Consider the following 17332-nt stretch of genomic DNA (forward strand, 5'->3'; position numbering starts at 1 on the left):
TGCATTACTTAGTTAACTCCTGCTAGTTTGCTCCCTAGATCTCACTGCATTACTTAGTTAACTCCTGCTAGTTTGCTCCCTAGATCTCACTTCATTACTTAGTTAACTCCTGCTAGTTTGCTCCCTAGATCTCACTGCATTACTTAGTTAACTCCTGCTAGTTTGCTCCCTAGATCTCACTGCATTACTTAGTTAACTCCTGCTAGTTTGCTCCATAGATCTCGCTGCATTACTTAGTTAACTCCTGCTAGTTTGCCCCCTAGATCTCACTTTATTACTTAGTTAACTCCTGCTAGTTTGCCCCCTAGATCTCACTTCACTTCTAAGTCCGCAGGAATACTCACAGAGGCACTCCAAATATTACGGAACAGAATAACACGTCAGGGAGGGAAAGTTCGGTAAAGTGAATCTCAGATATTACAGTGAATTTCCGACATTACAGTGAAAATCTGATATTGCAGTGAATGTTAGATATAACGACTAAACTAGTTGAAGAGTTATAAATCATTAGCATTATAACGCTGGTAGATCAATATGACTTGTGTGGTAAGATCCTGGTTATTGGGGAGCCATGAAAGAACATTCTGCTGATGTCAGGGAGCAGTGAAAGAACACTCTGCTGATGTCAGGGAGCAGTTAAAGAACATTCTGCTGATGTCAGAGAGCCGCGAGAGATCATTCTGCTGATGTCAAAGAGTTATTCGCCTGATTGAATCATTTTAATCCGATAATAAAATGTAAGCAAAAAAGTCTTTGCCAGCGAGTATTTCGCTGACGCGGCGTTTAGGCAGCTGGTGAAAGCACTAACGTCACAGTTCTACGTCGAGGCATGAAAAGGAAATCTGCACAGGTTTCAACATCTGAGCAGCACGACAATCTACCGACGCACTTACGATCAACGTCAAAGAAAAATTTCCAGCCGAGGCTGAAGACGAGTTTTCAGAAGCGGACCACCCCAAGACTACTGAAAACTGACCGTTCCCTTTCGCCTGCAGGGGCCCAACGCGACGTCGAAGTGTCTCCTACAGTACCCTACCACAACCAAAAACTGTCACCTTCAGTACCCCACCGCGACCTAAAACTGTCTTCAACAGTACCCCAACAGAACCTAAAACAAGCACCCGAAGTCCCCCTACGGCAATTGAAGCTTTCTCCTGCTGGGCTCCAACGCGATCTCGACCTTTCATCGGAAGTGCCTCACCAGGCCTTGAAGATAAGTTCCTCAGTTGACAACACCATCAATTTACCAGCCATTAACCCACCTTTTGATGTTACGTTGTTGGGCAGTGAATTGGATCCCGACCCTGCGAAGCGAATGCAACTGAATCACGAAAAACAACTGCTTGATACTGGCGATGGACGAGCTGACGAGGTGATCAATCGAGCCTCTAGCCCCAACAAAGAAACATTTACAGTGAATTCGAATGCATTTCTGGAACTTAAACCTAATTCTGATACAAAAATTATAGAGGAAAGTAAAGTCATAAGTGTAAAAAACGGTAAACGTGTCTTAAGTCCAAAAAATCTTTCTACTGATCCCGACAAGCTAGTAGGTCACAGTTGCAGCGCTGACACCCCAGGACCATTCGAGAACATCCAAGACCCCAGTAACAATGACGACAATTTTTCCAGTCCACAGGGCAAACACCGACGAATTTTAGACCCAAGTCTGCCTCCAGCAAATGAACATTCGCAAAACCTTGAACCAAGATCTACGAATCTGAAGGATCACCTCTTGATGCCACCGAACTGCCACAACAATCCTCTCGATGCCACTTGCTCGCCTAAGTCCACCAAGTCGGTGACCTTCGAGGAACTAGCAAGTTTGCACAATTATGAAACGACCGTTGGTAAAGTCACCAAGAAAACTAGCTTCAAATTAAAAAAGAAGCCCAAGAAATCTGATCCCAATGAGCAAAGTGAAGACGAACCGAAAAACGAGCAACAAGTTGTATCGAAAGAAAATGTGATGCCCGTTGGAATTTTGAAAAAGAAAGGCACCGATTCGCCTCCTACTGGAACCACTGCAGAGGCTTCGGAAAATGGCATAGTTTGCGATCAACCTCAAGAAACACTCGGAAATTCCGATTCAAAATCAAAGGAGACACTGAAAGATATAGGCAAGAATTCAGAAAACTCATCAACTTCAGACATCCAGAAGTCATCTGCTGCGCACCATTCTGGAGCACACATGAAATTAAAGTCAACAGGCAATTCTACTAAACATGCGGAAGTAAAAGCACGCGATGACGCTGGTGACGGATTTGGGCTGAATGAGGACGGGCCTGCTTTTAAGTCTAGTGAAATAAAGCAGACCCTTGGTGACGAGAACGTGAAGGAACCTCATGAACTTCCACCCTCGAGTGAGGCCTCCAACGTAGAAGTGATCACGACGAGCAAGAACTCCGGCGAGGGTTCAGAAGACGAACCAGCATCCAGCGAGGAAGAAGACCAAGAATCCAATCCAGACAATGAATCAAAAGAAAATAATAAAAATCTCAACCATCGAGATGACAATTATTTGGTAGGGAATGATCATACTGGAGATGAACCAAAATATTCTGACGTAGAACCTGAGCAGATGAGAAAATTTGCCCCACATGATGACATGACTAATGTCGATCTTAGAGACATGGCGAATCGGAAAGCACAATTTGGCAAAGAGTCAGAGCAACTCGAAAATTTGAATTCAAAAAACAATAGGAAAAGTACTAACAATGTTTCTGTTAGTCGTGACCAACCGGTGACTGACCAACGTTCTGCTCGAGTGGACGAGTCGGAGGCTGACTATGACAAAGAGGATCTTCAAAGTCGGAAATACTTAGTTGACGAAACGACAACCGAAATAGACGACTATTTTTCTCCACACCCTAATTCCGGGGAACGCGTTGAAAATTCAGCCTACGCTCAACTCTCTAGAACCCGTAGACATGACAGACACGAAAACAGACTCAATGACGTTCACCTTACAAACGACCTGAACTACAACAGAAGCATGGCCTATGAAGGATCTCAAATAGCCAGAACCCCAAATGAAGAGAGAACCAGTGGAACCTTGACCGAGCGTTACGAGGAGAGACCGAGGCCTAAAGTGTATAGGTTGATAACTGTCAAGTCCGCTACCTTAAGGGATCTTTACACTGCCGATGGGAAGAGATACTCAGTAATTGTCGCCCCTGATGGCAACGGGGTGTATGGTTCAACTAGTAGAAGTGGTCCTGACGCAGTGAGAGGTTGTGATAGGTACTATCTAAGTGACAGCGACCACGTCAACGCTAACTATCAAACAGGATTTAGTGGTACAAACCGGCGGCGAAGTAATAGCTTTTCCGACACATACGTGCTACAAAATTCTTACAATGGCGGCAATTTCCTGAATTCTTCGCTTCAGTACCAAAGTCTCGGCAACATAAGCGACCCAAATCTGTACAGTAACAGAACTTTTAGCCACAGCAACCAACCTCAACCCAGAATGGCACCCTCGTCCCTTAGCTTCAACCCACCTCTCGATAAGGTCTATCGCATCAGCCACAGTTCGAACAACATTTATAAGGGGATGGACCCTTTCTATGGAGGGAGCTCTGTCCGGAGCAGCGTCAGCGACACGGATATAAGTTCCTCCATGTCGCGCGTTGCCGGGATGGAGAACAACAATAACCTTATGATATCAAGGACAAAACTACTGCCAGTCCTTGAGCATCCCAAAAACAAGAAGAAGCAGAAGGGATTCTTCAATTTCAACTTCAAGTTTCCCTTGTGGGGTGGGAAAAAGGACCCGGAAAAAGAAAGGTGAGTCAATAATTTGAAGCCATTTACATAATGCGGAGGTTCATGTAAACCAATAGTTATTTGTTTACATTATTCCGTGATTAATTTCTCTATATTATTAGAATGATTATTTATTCAATTTAATGTCATATATCATGTTATATGACATTAGATGTTATATAGGGTAATGTTATTGTGTTTATTGGTAGGAGTGGATAGTACCGAATCGACGCTTCTCCGGACCCGCCTGCGTACTTGAGAATAGAATTGTCGGCACTGAAGAAATAGGCCCATGGCCTGTTGCCGATTCTTGTACTTTTCGTAACTTGATTCACAAGGGATCCGGCCTTTGGAATCCGATCTTTCCATAGCTGATGATTGATTGAGATAGCTGCTGGACTTATTGCAAGGCTCGTAAGGTGCTACAGGCTTTTCAAGACTGAACATATGCTCATGCACAGCTTCGTCTAGTCTGTTCTTGAACGCGTTCATACTCGGAGCGTCAACGATGCTATCAGGTAGGCTGTTCCACATGTCGGTGACTCGAAGCGACCCAAACGCAAAACCTAACAGCACCATGCAGTCATTACTCCTTCAATACTGAACGGATTTGCCGGAATTTTGGAATATAAATAGGTATCATTAGTACGCTGCGGTAGAAATTATTACAGATTTTTACAATAATTCGTTCTCAAATAAAGCTAATAAACGCATTTTTCAGCAACCCACTCCGTCATAACTCCTTCAATACTCAACGGATCTACTTGCAATTTGGAATATAAGTAATTGCTGTAAATGCGCTAGTTCAGGAATTGTCAGAAATAAATAAATTTCCAATATTTCCAATCAAGGTTAGAAAACTTAAACATGGACGCAATAATTTCGTAGATTCACACATTGTGTAGGTTATAGAATATAGGCTGTTAGTTATGTGTGTTTGCCTAGTCCCGAGTTGCGATGGTCGTAATCAATCCAACGAAGGGCATTTAACATTTCAATGCTGCCAATTGGCCTACCTCCGTTGGGGTAATTACGTCTTTTACTAGTATATATAGATATGAGTTAGACTGACAGCTGTCACAGCTTCCAGGGTATACCTGATCTAATATAAATAAAATAATTATATCGATCAATGCCTACGGGCAATTCTGAAGTATCGGTCATGCAAGGCCTATTTAATGACATTAACAGTCTATAACCTACCAAATATGTGAACGCCATGTGCTACTTCGAAATTATTACGTCCATGTTCAAGTTTCCTCACCTTAATTGAAAATTATGGAAATTTATTTAAGTTTGACAATTTCTAAACTAGCGTATTTATAGCAAATACTTTTATAAAAAATTGCAAGCAAATCCGTTATGTATTGAAGGAGTTATGACTGAGTATTTGCTTAAAAATGCGCTCATTAGCTTTAATTGAGGACGAATCATTGTAGAAATATGTAATTATTCCTATCTTTGCGTATTGATAATACCTACTTATATTCCAAAATTCAAGCTCATCCGTTCAGTATTGAAGGACTTATGAGTAGTTAAGTTTAGCGCGCAGTCAGGTTTTTCGTTTGAGTCCGCAGGCGAGTTCCCAGACGGGTCAGAGAAGTGTCTATTAGGTGTGGATAGTTGACTCCACGTCGAGAGAAGCAGCAGCTTCGTTCGCCTTCAGCTGCGGCGTACGCCTGTTGTTGTGGTGTTCGCCTGCAGCTGAGGTGTTCGCCTGCTGTTGCTGTGTTCGCCTGTAGCTGCATTGTTCGACTGCAGCTGCGGTGTTCGCCTGCCAATAACATCGCCTGTGCCATCGCCTACAGCGCTCGCTCCCTAACACCTCAACACAAACTTTGTATTATCGACGCTCTTGTTGAGTCATGAAACCATGGTTGTGGTGGTCGTTGTGATGCGGTGGTCAGGCGGCCATGGTTGCGGTGGCAAGGTTAGGTTGTAATGTTAGATCAATTTTGCCTCTTCTCTAGTACGAAATACCAGCCAGATTCACCGCATCTGTAGTCTGCCTTTCGCTACTATTGCCGCGCTGTGGTCGTCAAAGGTGGCTTCAGTATTCAACACTCTGAGATTACGAACAAGTTGCTTCTAAATTTCCGCGCAGTCCGATACTAAGTAACTGCAGCATATCTCATCACTTCGAACTTGGTGCCGTTGAATTGCATACTATGCACTAGGTCCCAGTCATAGATTGTCGACAAGTCATCCTGTAACCTCTCGCAGGCCAGGTCGTCTATGATTCATATCTTGTATCGTCTGTAAAAGATGATATAGATCCGTAAGTTCTGAATCGATTTCGGCAATGTGGATGATGAAGAAGATCGGGCCATAGCACCGAGCCTTGTGGCGTTCCGTTTCTCACCTTCGCTTCGGTTGATCTCGAGTCTTCAATTACAAGAGGATCAATGCCAATTACTACCCTTCTCATTTTGTTTCCTGGCTGTTGCCATGAAGATGCTTAGGGAGTTTTGCGCAGGTCGTTATACCGGCTACCATTACCGGACCACATGTCGCGCCACACTCGCCACATGTCACGCCACACTCGCCACTTGTCACGCCACACTCGCCACATGTCACGCCACACTCGCCACATGTCACGCCACACTCGCCACATGTCACGCCACACTCGCCACATGTCACGCCACTCTCGCCACATGTCACGCCACACTCACGGCCTGCATCACCCCTCACCCCGGCATGCATCACCCCTCAAGCCAGCCTGCCCATCACCCCTCAAGCCTGCCCTCACGGCGGTGCTCTGTCTCCGTACGGCTATTCCTTCTGTCCCAAGCTCGCCGATGTGACCTACATACAGTATCTGTACCGGAAAGCTTAATTATTTTTACACATTTTGTGAAGGATGATCTGTTGCCGCGCCATGTCGAGCAATCAAGGCCCTGGCTGGCGATCGCTTATCTGCGGCCCACTTGGTGAATTTGCGGCCACTCATGCAAACCTTATAATCGTTCAACGGTTGAGTGACCTCGCAGGTTGGCATCCAAAGACTGAGCTCTGGCATATCCAGGGTTAACAAATAGCGTGATAAACGGTCAAGGCCACTGACCGCCACAATTCAATATTTACTAATGATTTCGTAGGAATCGGTGAAAATTTTCAAGTTGCTTCTTTTTTTCGTGTAGAACACAATAATGAATAACCGCTATCATAAATATTGGCAAAGCAAATAAAAAAAATACATGGAATTAGGCCGAAAAATTACCGTCAGAAACCCGCCATTACGAAGGTATTGCGAGACAAGTAGCACTGGGTTATCTACATGAAAAAATGAAAGAGCTGCAAATGAAGTAATTTGAAACAGAAATTGATATAATATCTCAAACGAAATCGATATAAATTCTCATACAATATATTATCTTTCCGGTAGGGTGTGCGTAGCTGATTCTTGATGGCTTATGATTCTTGATGGCTTCGTAGTAAGTTAATCGGAACTGACATTCTGTGAATACAATCTTTATCGCAATACGACAACAGGTCTATACCCTGTCCGCTAGACCTGTCACAGTGCCCGGCTAATTGCCGGGCAAAATCAGGACACCTAATGTCTTGCATGGACTTTAGCATCACCGTCAAACAGGCCGTCAATGTGTCACGCCGTTAATAGCTCGTGGTAATTAAAAATTCCGATCAGGAACAATGAAATTGAGCTAGTATATCTACACCATTGCTATGATTGTGCTATAAACGTGATAAATCTACCAATTGCAATTTTTTATCTCCGGAAGTTACGTTCAACCCTAAAAACACTATTTACGCAAGCAAAGCACCGGTGTGCATTAGTATTAACAAAACATACTCGTAGAGCTGGGCAGCGCTACTTTGAAATGTAGCGGCCGCTACCGCTACTGCTACATGCTCTAAATGTAGCGGGCGCTGCCGCTACCGCTACTAAAAATGTAGCGGCCGCTATACATGTAGCGCGCTACTGCCCACCTCTGCATACTCGTAACATAGTGATGTCGGCGCTGAAGAGTAGGCCTGATGTGGCCTGTCGCTGATTCTTTTACTTTTCGTGACTTTTTTACAGAAGATCTAAAATCGTGTCATTTAACCGGATCTTTTCAGGACTGGCGATAGATTGGAATAGCTACTAGACTTACACTGGGTTCGATATTGTGCTAGGCATTTCAAGTCTGAACATATATTTTTCCAGAGCTTTATCTAGCTGTTCTTGAAGTTGAAGCCTTAAGTTGAAGACGTTCATACTGGGAGCGTCAACGATGCTATCAGGGAGGCTGTTCCAACTTCCACATGTCGGTGATTCGAAGCGAGAAGAAATGTTGTCGCGTGGACAAGTTTCAACGCAGTTTTTTTTTTTAGTTTATAGCCGTGGCCCCTGGTGTTGGTTCTTGTTTCAAACTCTAGTAATCCTTCTGGGACCCTGTATAAACCATGAGTATACTTGTTATACTTCAATGAAGTCCCCACGCAGACGTCGATAACTGAGGCTTGGAAGCTTCATAAAATTTAATCTTTCTTCAAAAGACTTGCCCTTTAAGCCTGGAATCATTCTTGTTGCACGTCTTTGGACACTCTCTATTAGAATAGAATAGAATAGAAGTGTCGGCGTTGAAGACATAGGCCATGAACTTTTCGTGACTTGATTCACAAGGGATCCGGCCTTTGGAACCCGATCTTTCCATAACTGACGATTGATTGAGATAGCTGCTGGACTTATTGCCTGTTGCTAGGCATTTTAAGACTGCACATATGCTCCTGCATAGCTTCGTCTAGTCTGTTTTTGAAGATGTTCATACTCGATGCTTCAACGATGCTATCAGGGAGGCTGTTCCACATGTCGGTGAAAATTCAACATTCAACGAAAATATCAAGCTTTCCTTGGACCTTACTGAATTTAACACGCCGTCAACTGCCTAGACCGCCTTTATATCCTAGAGACCCGGACTAGGCAGTATAGAATTACATTCTCGAACAAAGCAGTTTCGTTTATCCTCCTACGTCATTAGGTTCGATAGGGTGAATTCCTGAACCAAATTGGGTGCGAGATGTATGATAAGCAATAGAAATACGAGTACTCCACGAAATACTTTTAGTTTTATCATTTAATGATTATCACTCGGATACGGCCAATGTGTCATACAATTTACTTAAAGCAAGATAATGTTCTCGACGAGCTCAAGGTAACCATAAATTTGCGTCACACGGAAATGATTGCGTCAGCGGCGAGCGACTTATTAATTGAACGTGCTGTTGTTGCTTCTAAATGATATACTGTAAACCACCATACCGTCAGGGTTGCCAACCCCTTCGATGACCACTTTGTGCTGTCCCCACGCGAAGTAGGATTATTTTTGCAATCCACATTATTTTCACACTCAGAAGCTGACTCGCAATGTTCAATGTCTATTGAAACTATGCAGTGTCTGTGTTTATCCGTTTTTTTGTACGCAAAGAATTTTCCTTTTCCAAAAAAATCATATAACCTTACAACATAACAGTGAGATTAGGAAATTTGAGGATTTTATATTCTCTTTCTTGACATTTGTAAGGTATGAACAGATATATGAAATTTTTTACATGAAATGTAGCTGATTGTGAGATACACGAGTTTTGGCACTTCAGCGGCAGGGTTGGCTAACCTTATCATATTTGGTAATCAGCTGAGCACGACTCAAAACAATGCTGGAAGCTGATGCGTAACAATCACACAGTGCACATTGGCTGAAGTTTAAGAAGTGATAATAATGTGTTTAATTTCAAGATGATTCAAACTCTTCATCACCATTCCTATTTGATAGCTATTTATATAAATATGAGTGAGTAATTTAGAAGTTTATGGTAAACTTTCGGTTGACATGGCAGCTGCAGAGTGCAGACTGACTCTGAGTCTGTCAGTCTGACACTGACAGCAGACAGTCAGCAGTCTGCACTTAGCAGGCTTTCACTGGCTTAGTTGGCAGTTGCGGCATAGTAATTAAGTAAACAAATATGCAGCGTCAAAATATAATGCATATGAATGTTTTCACTGAATCAAATGGTAATTTATCTTGATTAGAAATAAGTGTCAGACTCACACTCACTGTCAGCAGTCCATACCTACCATACCAGAGTCCAGACTAAGCAGCAAGCGCGGCAACAGTAGTTAGTACTCAGTACGCAATGCCGTTATACACAAACATATACAGTGGGGGGAAATAAATATTCGTACACTTGAAAAATCGTATTTTAATATATGTAAGTACACAAACTTAACAGGAAAAGTGATTTAAATTATGTATAGAGACGCATAGTATTCAAAAATACTATCAAAAGAAATTAAATCTCAATGCAACAAAAAACAATGCAACAAAACTTTACACACCAAACTCACTCACTCACTTACACCAAACTCACCATCTTTCCTCCACACATGGTGACGATAATTTCGACCGAAAAGCTCAATTTTTGTTTCGTCCGTCCAAACAACCTTTTCCCAAAAAGCATAGTCTTTGTCCTTATGCTCCTTGACAAATTTCAGCCTGGCATCTTGATGTCGTTTCATTAGGAGTGGGGTCTTTCTTGGGGTGCGTGATTTTAATTCGTTTCTGTGAAGTTCATTGCTTATCGTTCGTTTGGTTACTTGGATTCCTGAGGCACTCAGGTGACTTTGCAACTCTCCTTGAGTAATCTGTGGATTTTCTTGGATTTTTTGTCCCAATAATCTAGAAGATCGTGCAGAAATCTTCCTACTCCTAGGAGCACCTGATCGTCTTTGATTTTCAACGCTGTCACGGGTCTTGAAGAGTCCAATGAACGAAGCAACTGTACTAAAAGGAACATTCAAGTAGCTAGCAATCTTCATATAACTTTTTCCTTCCTTCCAACGCGATAGAATTAGTTGATTCAAATTAAGAAAAGGTCCCCAACAAACATTGAGAATCTTAAGGTGGTGTGCCAAGAAGAATGGTATAAAATACCAGTCAGCATTTGCAAATCATTGGTTGAGACGTATAGAAATAGACTGGTATCTGTTGAGCTGAATAAAGGGTATTCAACCAAGTATTAAATTAAAATAATGCGGATTTATTGTTTTGTACGAATACTTTTTTCACCTGAAAAGTGAACATGTTGCATTGTTTTTTGTTGCATTGAGATTTAATTTCTTTTGATAGTATTTTTGAATACTGTGCGTCTCTATACATAATTTAAATCACTTTTCCTGTTAAGTTTGTGTACTTACATACATTAAAATACGATTTTTCAAGTGTACGAATATTTATTTTCCCCCACTGTATCTGCATTGAGTTGACTAGATTTCTAATGTGTTGATCCAGGTTCTAAGAGTTGTCACTTGTCACAGTTATAAATATTTACTCATTATTCATTGATCACAATTCAGTTGGACTGTGGACAATGGACGTGAATGAAGAATTGCAAAACTGAAGAATAGAAGGCGTCACATCCGTCAATCCACATGGCTTGATTGACGGATTGGTGCCTTCTAATGAAGGACTGACTTTGGCAAATAATACAAACCCATATGTCAATGTTGGGAATACATTTTGATCTTAACATCCTCCTGGCCGGTGAAATGCCGCCAACCGGGGCTACTCGGGACGGGCAGGGTAACTTGGGACAGTCTTCCAACACGGCATAAAACTGTTTTAGTAGCAAAACTAATTGGAATATTGCAAAACTAAATATAGTGGCGTAAACGTCAACATTTTTCCTATCTATGTAGTATAAAGGAAGTTCAAAAATACTACATTCACTAGCTTTGAAAAATTCCTGAAAGAAATGGTGAAAAATAATATTTTGAAAAGTGATTCTGCTAAGGTCTGTAGTAAAAAAATATTCACTGTATTAAAAAATTTTACTTACATAAAAGTTGCACCCAGGCGTCGGCTTGAAAACGTGATTGATTGATTTTGCCTATCTCATTCCAAAAAAAAATGGCGGTCATTTCCGCACGGCGGGGCTACTCGGGACACTCCCCCGGGGCTATTCGGGACACCCCCAAAAGCACATTTACAGTAGAACCTCAGTTAGCAAAGGCTCCAGTTAAGAAAAAAATTGATTAAAAACAAAGAATATTGATTACATATACCTCGCTGAGCGAAAAAAAGTTCACATATTGAAAAATTAGTGCATAATCGGTCATCACAAAATTGTGCATATAATGTCATATTTAGAATTGTGCACCAGGCATCATAGAATGAAAAGTAATTGACCTAAACTATGATTTATTTCTCCAAAACATATGATAGTTGTCACGAAAACATTCCTTTCTGTTTCAGGTATGTTTTTCACAATATTTTTAGCGCATTTTCTCATTTATGGAAAAAATTCACTATTGTGCTTGCCATGTCCGTCCGTCCGTGACCTCAAGTTTTCATCGACAAGAAAATGCGCTCTCTGTCACTCACTGCAGTGAGTAGTGAGTACTGAGTTATATTTTTTTTATCATAAATTCACTTAACCCAATTAAAATGGTGTGAAATTACAAGCCATCCTGCAAGCTTACAGATACAGAAAAAATGCTTTAAGGCTGCTGATATGAAGCTTGCAATGGACAAGGTTGTTGTAAATGCTCAATGGCATGTTCATGGATATGGTAATATCACATCAATAATACAGTAATATCCCATCAATAATATGGTGGAGACTTTGGCCATCCCTGACTTCAGCCACGTTTTTTATTTTGTTTTGTAAACAAAAGCGGGGTCATAAACGATGGCCAAAGTCACTCCGGCGTTTATGACCTTGTTTACGACCCTGGCATTTATGACCCTGGCATTTACGTGGTCAACCCAGTTTATGTTTGCCAAAAATCAAAAACCTGGCCAAAGTCACCCCAGTTGACTGTAATCAATGTTTATGGTAATATCATATCAATAAAGGAAAAATGAGTAAAAATCACAGAAAATGTTATTTATTCTACCTCACCATCATCTACAATGAAAGAGGAGGACTTCAGAGTACTGTTAGTAATGGATGAGTACACTCTGCATGCTTCAAATATTTTAAAATGAAGTTTTATTCCAAGTATCCCAAGTAGCCCCGTTTGACGGGGCTACTTGGGACACTCTTTTTTTGCTTCTGGCACCTTACAAATAGCATATGGAATTTTTTTTAAAATGCCATTCGATAGCTCTCGCAAAGAGCTATAAAGTGAGCCTAAACTTGTTTATGAATGTTTCATGGTTAGAAGTTATTAACAAAAAATGCTCAAAACCCTCCTGAGTAGCCCCGGATGATGGTGGGTTTGCATGGCTCAAACCCATTGAATAAAAAAACACAGGCACTGGAATTTTTTTTAATTATCAGTTCTCATTTTTTACAACTTTGAAGGCTAATTATGTAGACAAACAACAAACGTTAATAAAATATGAATAGCTTCAAGGGACACATCACATGACACATGGTGATGGAAATGTATCAGCATTACATAAAAGTCTGTAGAGATGATGTTGCCATACCATTCTGTTAGGAATTTCTGGTGACAGCTCTGTCTAGACACATTTTATTTACAGAAGTTTTGGTATTACTTTAGATTAAGTGCATCCAAAAAAAATGATGTTTTTTTAATTATATTTTTTTTGGGGTGTTGATAAAGAATCGGAAATCCATTTTGGCGGTCGGCATTGGAAAACCAATTTTTTCCAATTTTTTATATATTTTCTATAGAAAACAACAATGGGAGGCCCATGGGGAACCGGGGGTTTTAGGGGGGGGACACGCCCAAGGCTCTAATTTGTCAAAAAATTGGCAAAATCAGCAAAAAATTGGAAAATTTTTTTGATTGGAAATGATCTATATTGATCTGGGAATGACTGTAAACCTATGTAAAACCCAAAAATCATGCTAGGTTAGGTGGTAAAACCTAACCTAACCTAATCTAGTGTGATTTTTGGGTTTTACATAGGTTCACAGTCATTCCCAGATTGATATAGATCATTTCCAGTCAAAAAATTTCCAATTTTTTGCTGATTTTGCCAATTTTTGCCCAATATTTTTTTTACGACTTAGAGCCTCAAGCGTGTCCCCCCCCCCTAAAACCCCCGGTTACCCACGGATCCCCCATTGTTGTTTTCTATAGAAAATATATAAACAATCAGAAAAATATTGGTTTTCTGATGTCGACCGCGAAAAATGGATTTCAGATTCTTTATCTACACCCCAAAAAACATATAATTAAAAGAAAAATGCCCTTTTTTGGATGCACTTAATCTAAAGTAATACCAAAGATTTTGCGCTAAAAAACTATTTTTCCATTAATTTGTATTAAATTATGTCTGACATCAGACACTAACTGTAGAACCTCTAATAACCTTATCATCGCACAATTAGTATATTACAAGCAAAGAAAATGGACAGAATGTTTGATTACCCTGATACAGAAGGAAACAAACAATGTTGCTTGCCATAAGAAATTTGTAGATAATTTCTTCTAAAATAAATTTCTAAATTTTTACTTGTATAAAATTTTCATATCAGGGAAAATCATATATTATTGAAGTATAATTAAACACATATTGAATATTTTAAGTTTTTTGTCTGTTTGACTGTTCCTTGACAAACTGTATTTGTGCCAACAACTGCGTGGGGTGAAATGGATGACTGGAATTTGCACCAACATCTGCGCAAAGATAAACTATAAAACTCAATATGCGCAGGAAAATTCCCTGAAAACCTGCATAATCCTGAGTGTGGTAATGCTGGTATTCATGGCACTTCACTAACTGGTTTACTCATGACTTGGAAAAGGAAAGTAAAAAAAGTCTTATTTGCTATGATTATTGATTACAAGCTCAATTTGGAATAATGGGCAGAATGTTTCTAAAATTACAGGCATAAACTATTGTTTAATGGATGATTTTTTAAAATCATAGGTATAGTCAAATGGGGTAAGACAGGATCGCAGCCTTCATGGGGTAAGAAAGGACCGGCCCATGGCATGCATTCTAATTGCACTGAACTTAATTTGACAAAAGAATATGTTAGAGCAACCATTGCCTGTCATTTCAGTGCTTGTTTCAACAGACTTCTGCAAATAATGAATTTCTGGCTAATTTTCAAAGAAAACCTATGTAAAGAAGGGTCACAAAATAGTTAACCCTGTTTGAGAAATAAGCTCTGTCTAATGACAAAAAATTTTTTGGCCAGGTTTGTGGATGTAGGCAGGTAACCTCAAGTAATAAGCAACTTTTGAGACATACTAGGCATTCCTACCTGCCACCATCACTGCCTGACAACTATTCTAAAATGGGGTAAAAAAGGACCGGACATGGGGTAAGACAGGACCACTAAATGATCCTGTTTTACCACACAAGTGGTCCTATCTTACCCCACAAACGGTCCTGTCTTACCCCACAAATAGTCCTTTTTTACCCATAGTTTATCAAAAATAGCTTTTAAATGAATATATTATTGTGCATAAGTATACATGGAGTATTTTGGTCAAAATTTTCATCTTTTGCTTAAAATAACCATTCTAACTTGTTAGCTTTTTTTATAAGATAAATTTAGCATACTATTGTGAATTGCATCATGGGGATGGAGAAAATAGGGATGTCTCTTCCCATTAGTGAGCTGCAGAACAATGTGCAAGAGTGGTTGGGGGAAAAATCATTGTGTGAAACATAAAAAATAATTATTATCACAATTTTGTGAGAGGGCATGATCTGACTCTTAAGTGATTATCCATTGGTTTTATTACCTATTTGATAAATTTTCAGACAATGACACTAATAGAATATACATGTAGCATTTGGCAGTGCCCTACAATGAATTAAAGCCAACCTACTATTTCTATTCTTTACAAAGTTTTCTCATGGCAAAAACTCCAATGTGACTGATATTAGAGTTGACTTCCTGCAACACAAAACAGTAACAAGTGGTTGTTTAATCAAATAATGTGTTTCTAGATGGATAATATTGAATATCAGGTTTATATTTTTACTAAAAACCTTGTAACATAAGAATTACCTGTTGGTCCTTTCTTACCCCAGCCTGGTCCCATCTTACCCCAATGGGGTAAGATGGGACCAGCTCACTTTTTTTTATCTGTACAGAAAACTGTGTTGTATGCAAAAAGTCTGAGTTGTAGCTTTGAAGCCCATTGCATAACCACACCTTGTGATAAGTTTAGGAATTTTTAGTTATTCATGGTATAGATGCTACATGCCTGTTAGTGATTTTGGTCCTGTCTTACCCCATCTGACTATATATGATATAGGCCATTTTTTTATTTTTCATTGAAGAAATTAAAAAAGAGCCATAGGAACTGGTGAAATTAGCCTTATTTATGAGCATTTTTGGCAAATCCATGGGTGGTTTTATCTTTATCCCACTTTATAGTTGAGGTATGAGCATAATTACTGACTTGCGAAGATAAATGAAATGATTAGTACCGTAATGTGCCACAATTATGAAAATCAGCACTAGGGGGAAAATTCAGAAGAAGCTGCACCATAAGACCACAACTTTTGGAATATTGTGACACACATATGTGGCAAGTGTAGGTACTTGTCACTCTGATATAAATTTCTGGAATTGATTTTTTTTTTCATTATACCACTTGAAGATTAGTAGCAACTAATTTTAACTTGCATCTTTAGGTTCAAGTTGTCACTTGATGTAATTCATGACTTCTTCCTGTTGAAAGAAAAAGCAGAAGACTAGAGCAATGTCTGAGTAGCAAAAGAGCCTTGCAGAAGAAAAGAAACTCCTAAAGCTGTAACAGATCATAACAATATTGCATCTGATGATGAAATTATTTGCAATCCAGAGCCCCTTCAAACAAGAATTTGTTCACTATCAGCTCAAAGTCGTTTCTAATTCAACCTCAAAATCAATTTGCCTTGAATCTTAAAAACTAATAAAGGTTGTCTGTTAGGTTGCATATAGAATAATCAAGGTAGAAAATCTAGTACGGGATTTTAGCAATGCACCTGAGTAACAGTTGAAACCAAACCACTGCAAATTTAGAGGAGCAGTTTCCAGTGGTTTGGTTTAAAGGAGCAGCACAAGCCCAGTTTGAATGTCTTTTGTGAATACAATTTGGTATGGCAGTTAGCATCATTGGACATATAAAGGCTGGTGTCTGTACATCAGATGCCTTAAATGTGATGCTCATATCATTTATTGTTTCTGCATGTGCAACATTCCTGTGCACTTAGTGTGTATGAATACCTTTCACAAAAAAACGTGCTTAAAGTGGACAACAAAGGCAGAGATTTCATTGGGTTATCTATTCAAGTACTTAAGATTTCTCCTTTATCTACCTGTACTCTTATTTTTGCCATGCATTTTGTTATGGCTAGGTGGCAAGTACAGCATACTTGCCAGTCTGTATTTTAATAAAAAAGTTGTAATTTTTTCTTCAAAATTTGTTATGGGATATCTAAATAAATTCTTAGAATTAGAAAACAATTTTAATAGGGTACTCTCCAAAGAATTATTTGTGTTAATGGGTTAAGGTATTTGCTTCCTTTTTTGGTACTCCTGATTTGTGTATTTAGAACCCTTTTAGATTTTTATGCAGAGTCCCAGTTTGAATTCAGCTTTTAGATCATATTCACTTGATATTGTAAATATATATGTC

General features: G+C 39.8%; 1 protein-coding gene across 2 annotated transcripts in view; it reads left to right on the forward strand.

Moving 5' to 3' along the window:
* Positions 1-368: 368 nt before the first annotated feature.
* LOC108678696 (OTU domain-containing protein 7A) overlaps positions 369-17332 on the forward strand; it is a 31100-nt gene continuing 14136 nt past the window's right edge. Inside the window, exon 1 of one of the 2 annotated variants that reach the window (XM_018167154.2) lies at positions 369-3789. In XM_018167154.2, the coding sequence (XP_018022643.2) occupies positions 830-3789 (2960 nt within the window). In that variant the 5' untranslated portion in view covers positions 369-829. Of the gene's footprint in view, positions 3790-9417; positions 9564-17332 lie in introns of those variants that run through there. The other variant, XM_018167155.2, reaches the window with a different exon arrangement.

This window comes from Hyalella azteca, unplaced genomic scaffold (genome assembly GCF_000764305.2).
Source record: "Hyalella azteca isolate HAZT.00-mixed unplaced genomic scaffold, Hazt_2.0.2 contig3855, whole genome shotgun sequence".
Lineage (NCBI taxonomy): Eukaryota > Metazoa > Arthropoda > Malacostraca > Amphipoda > Hyalellidae > Hyalella > Hyalella azteca.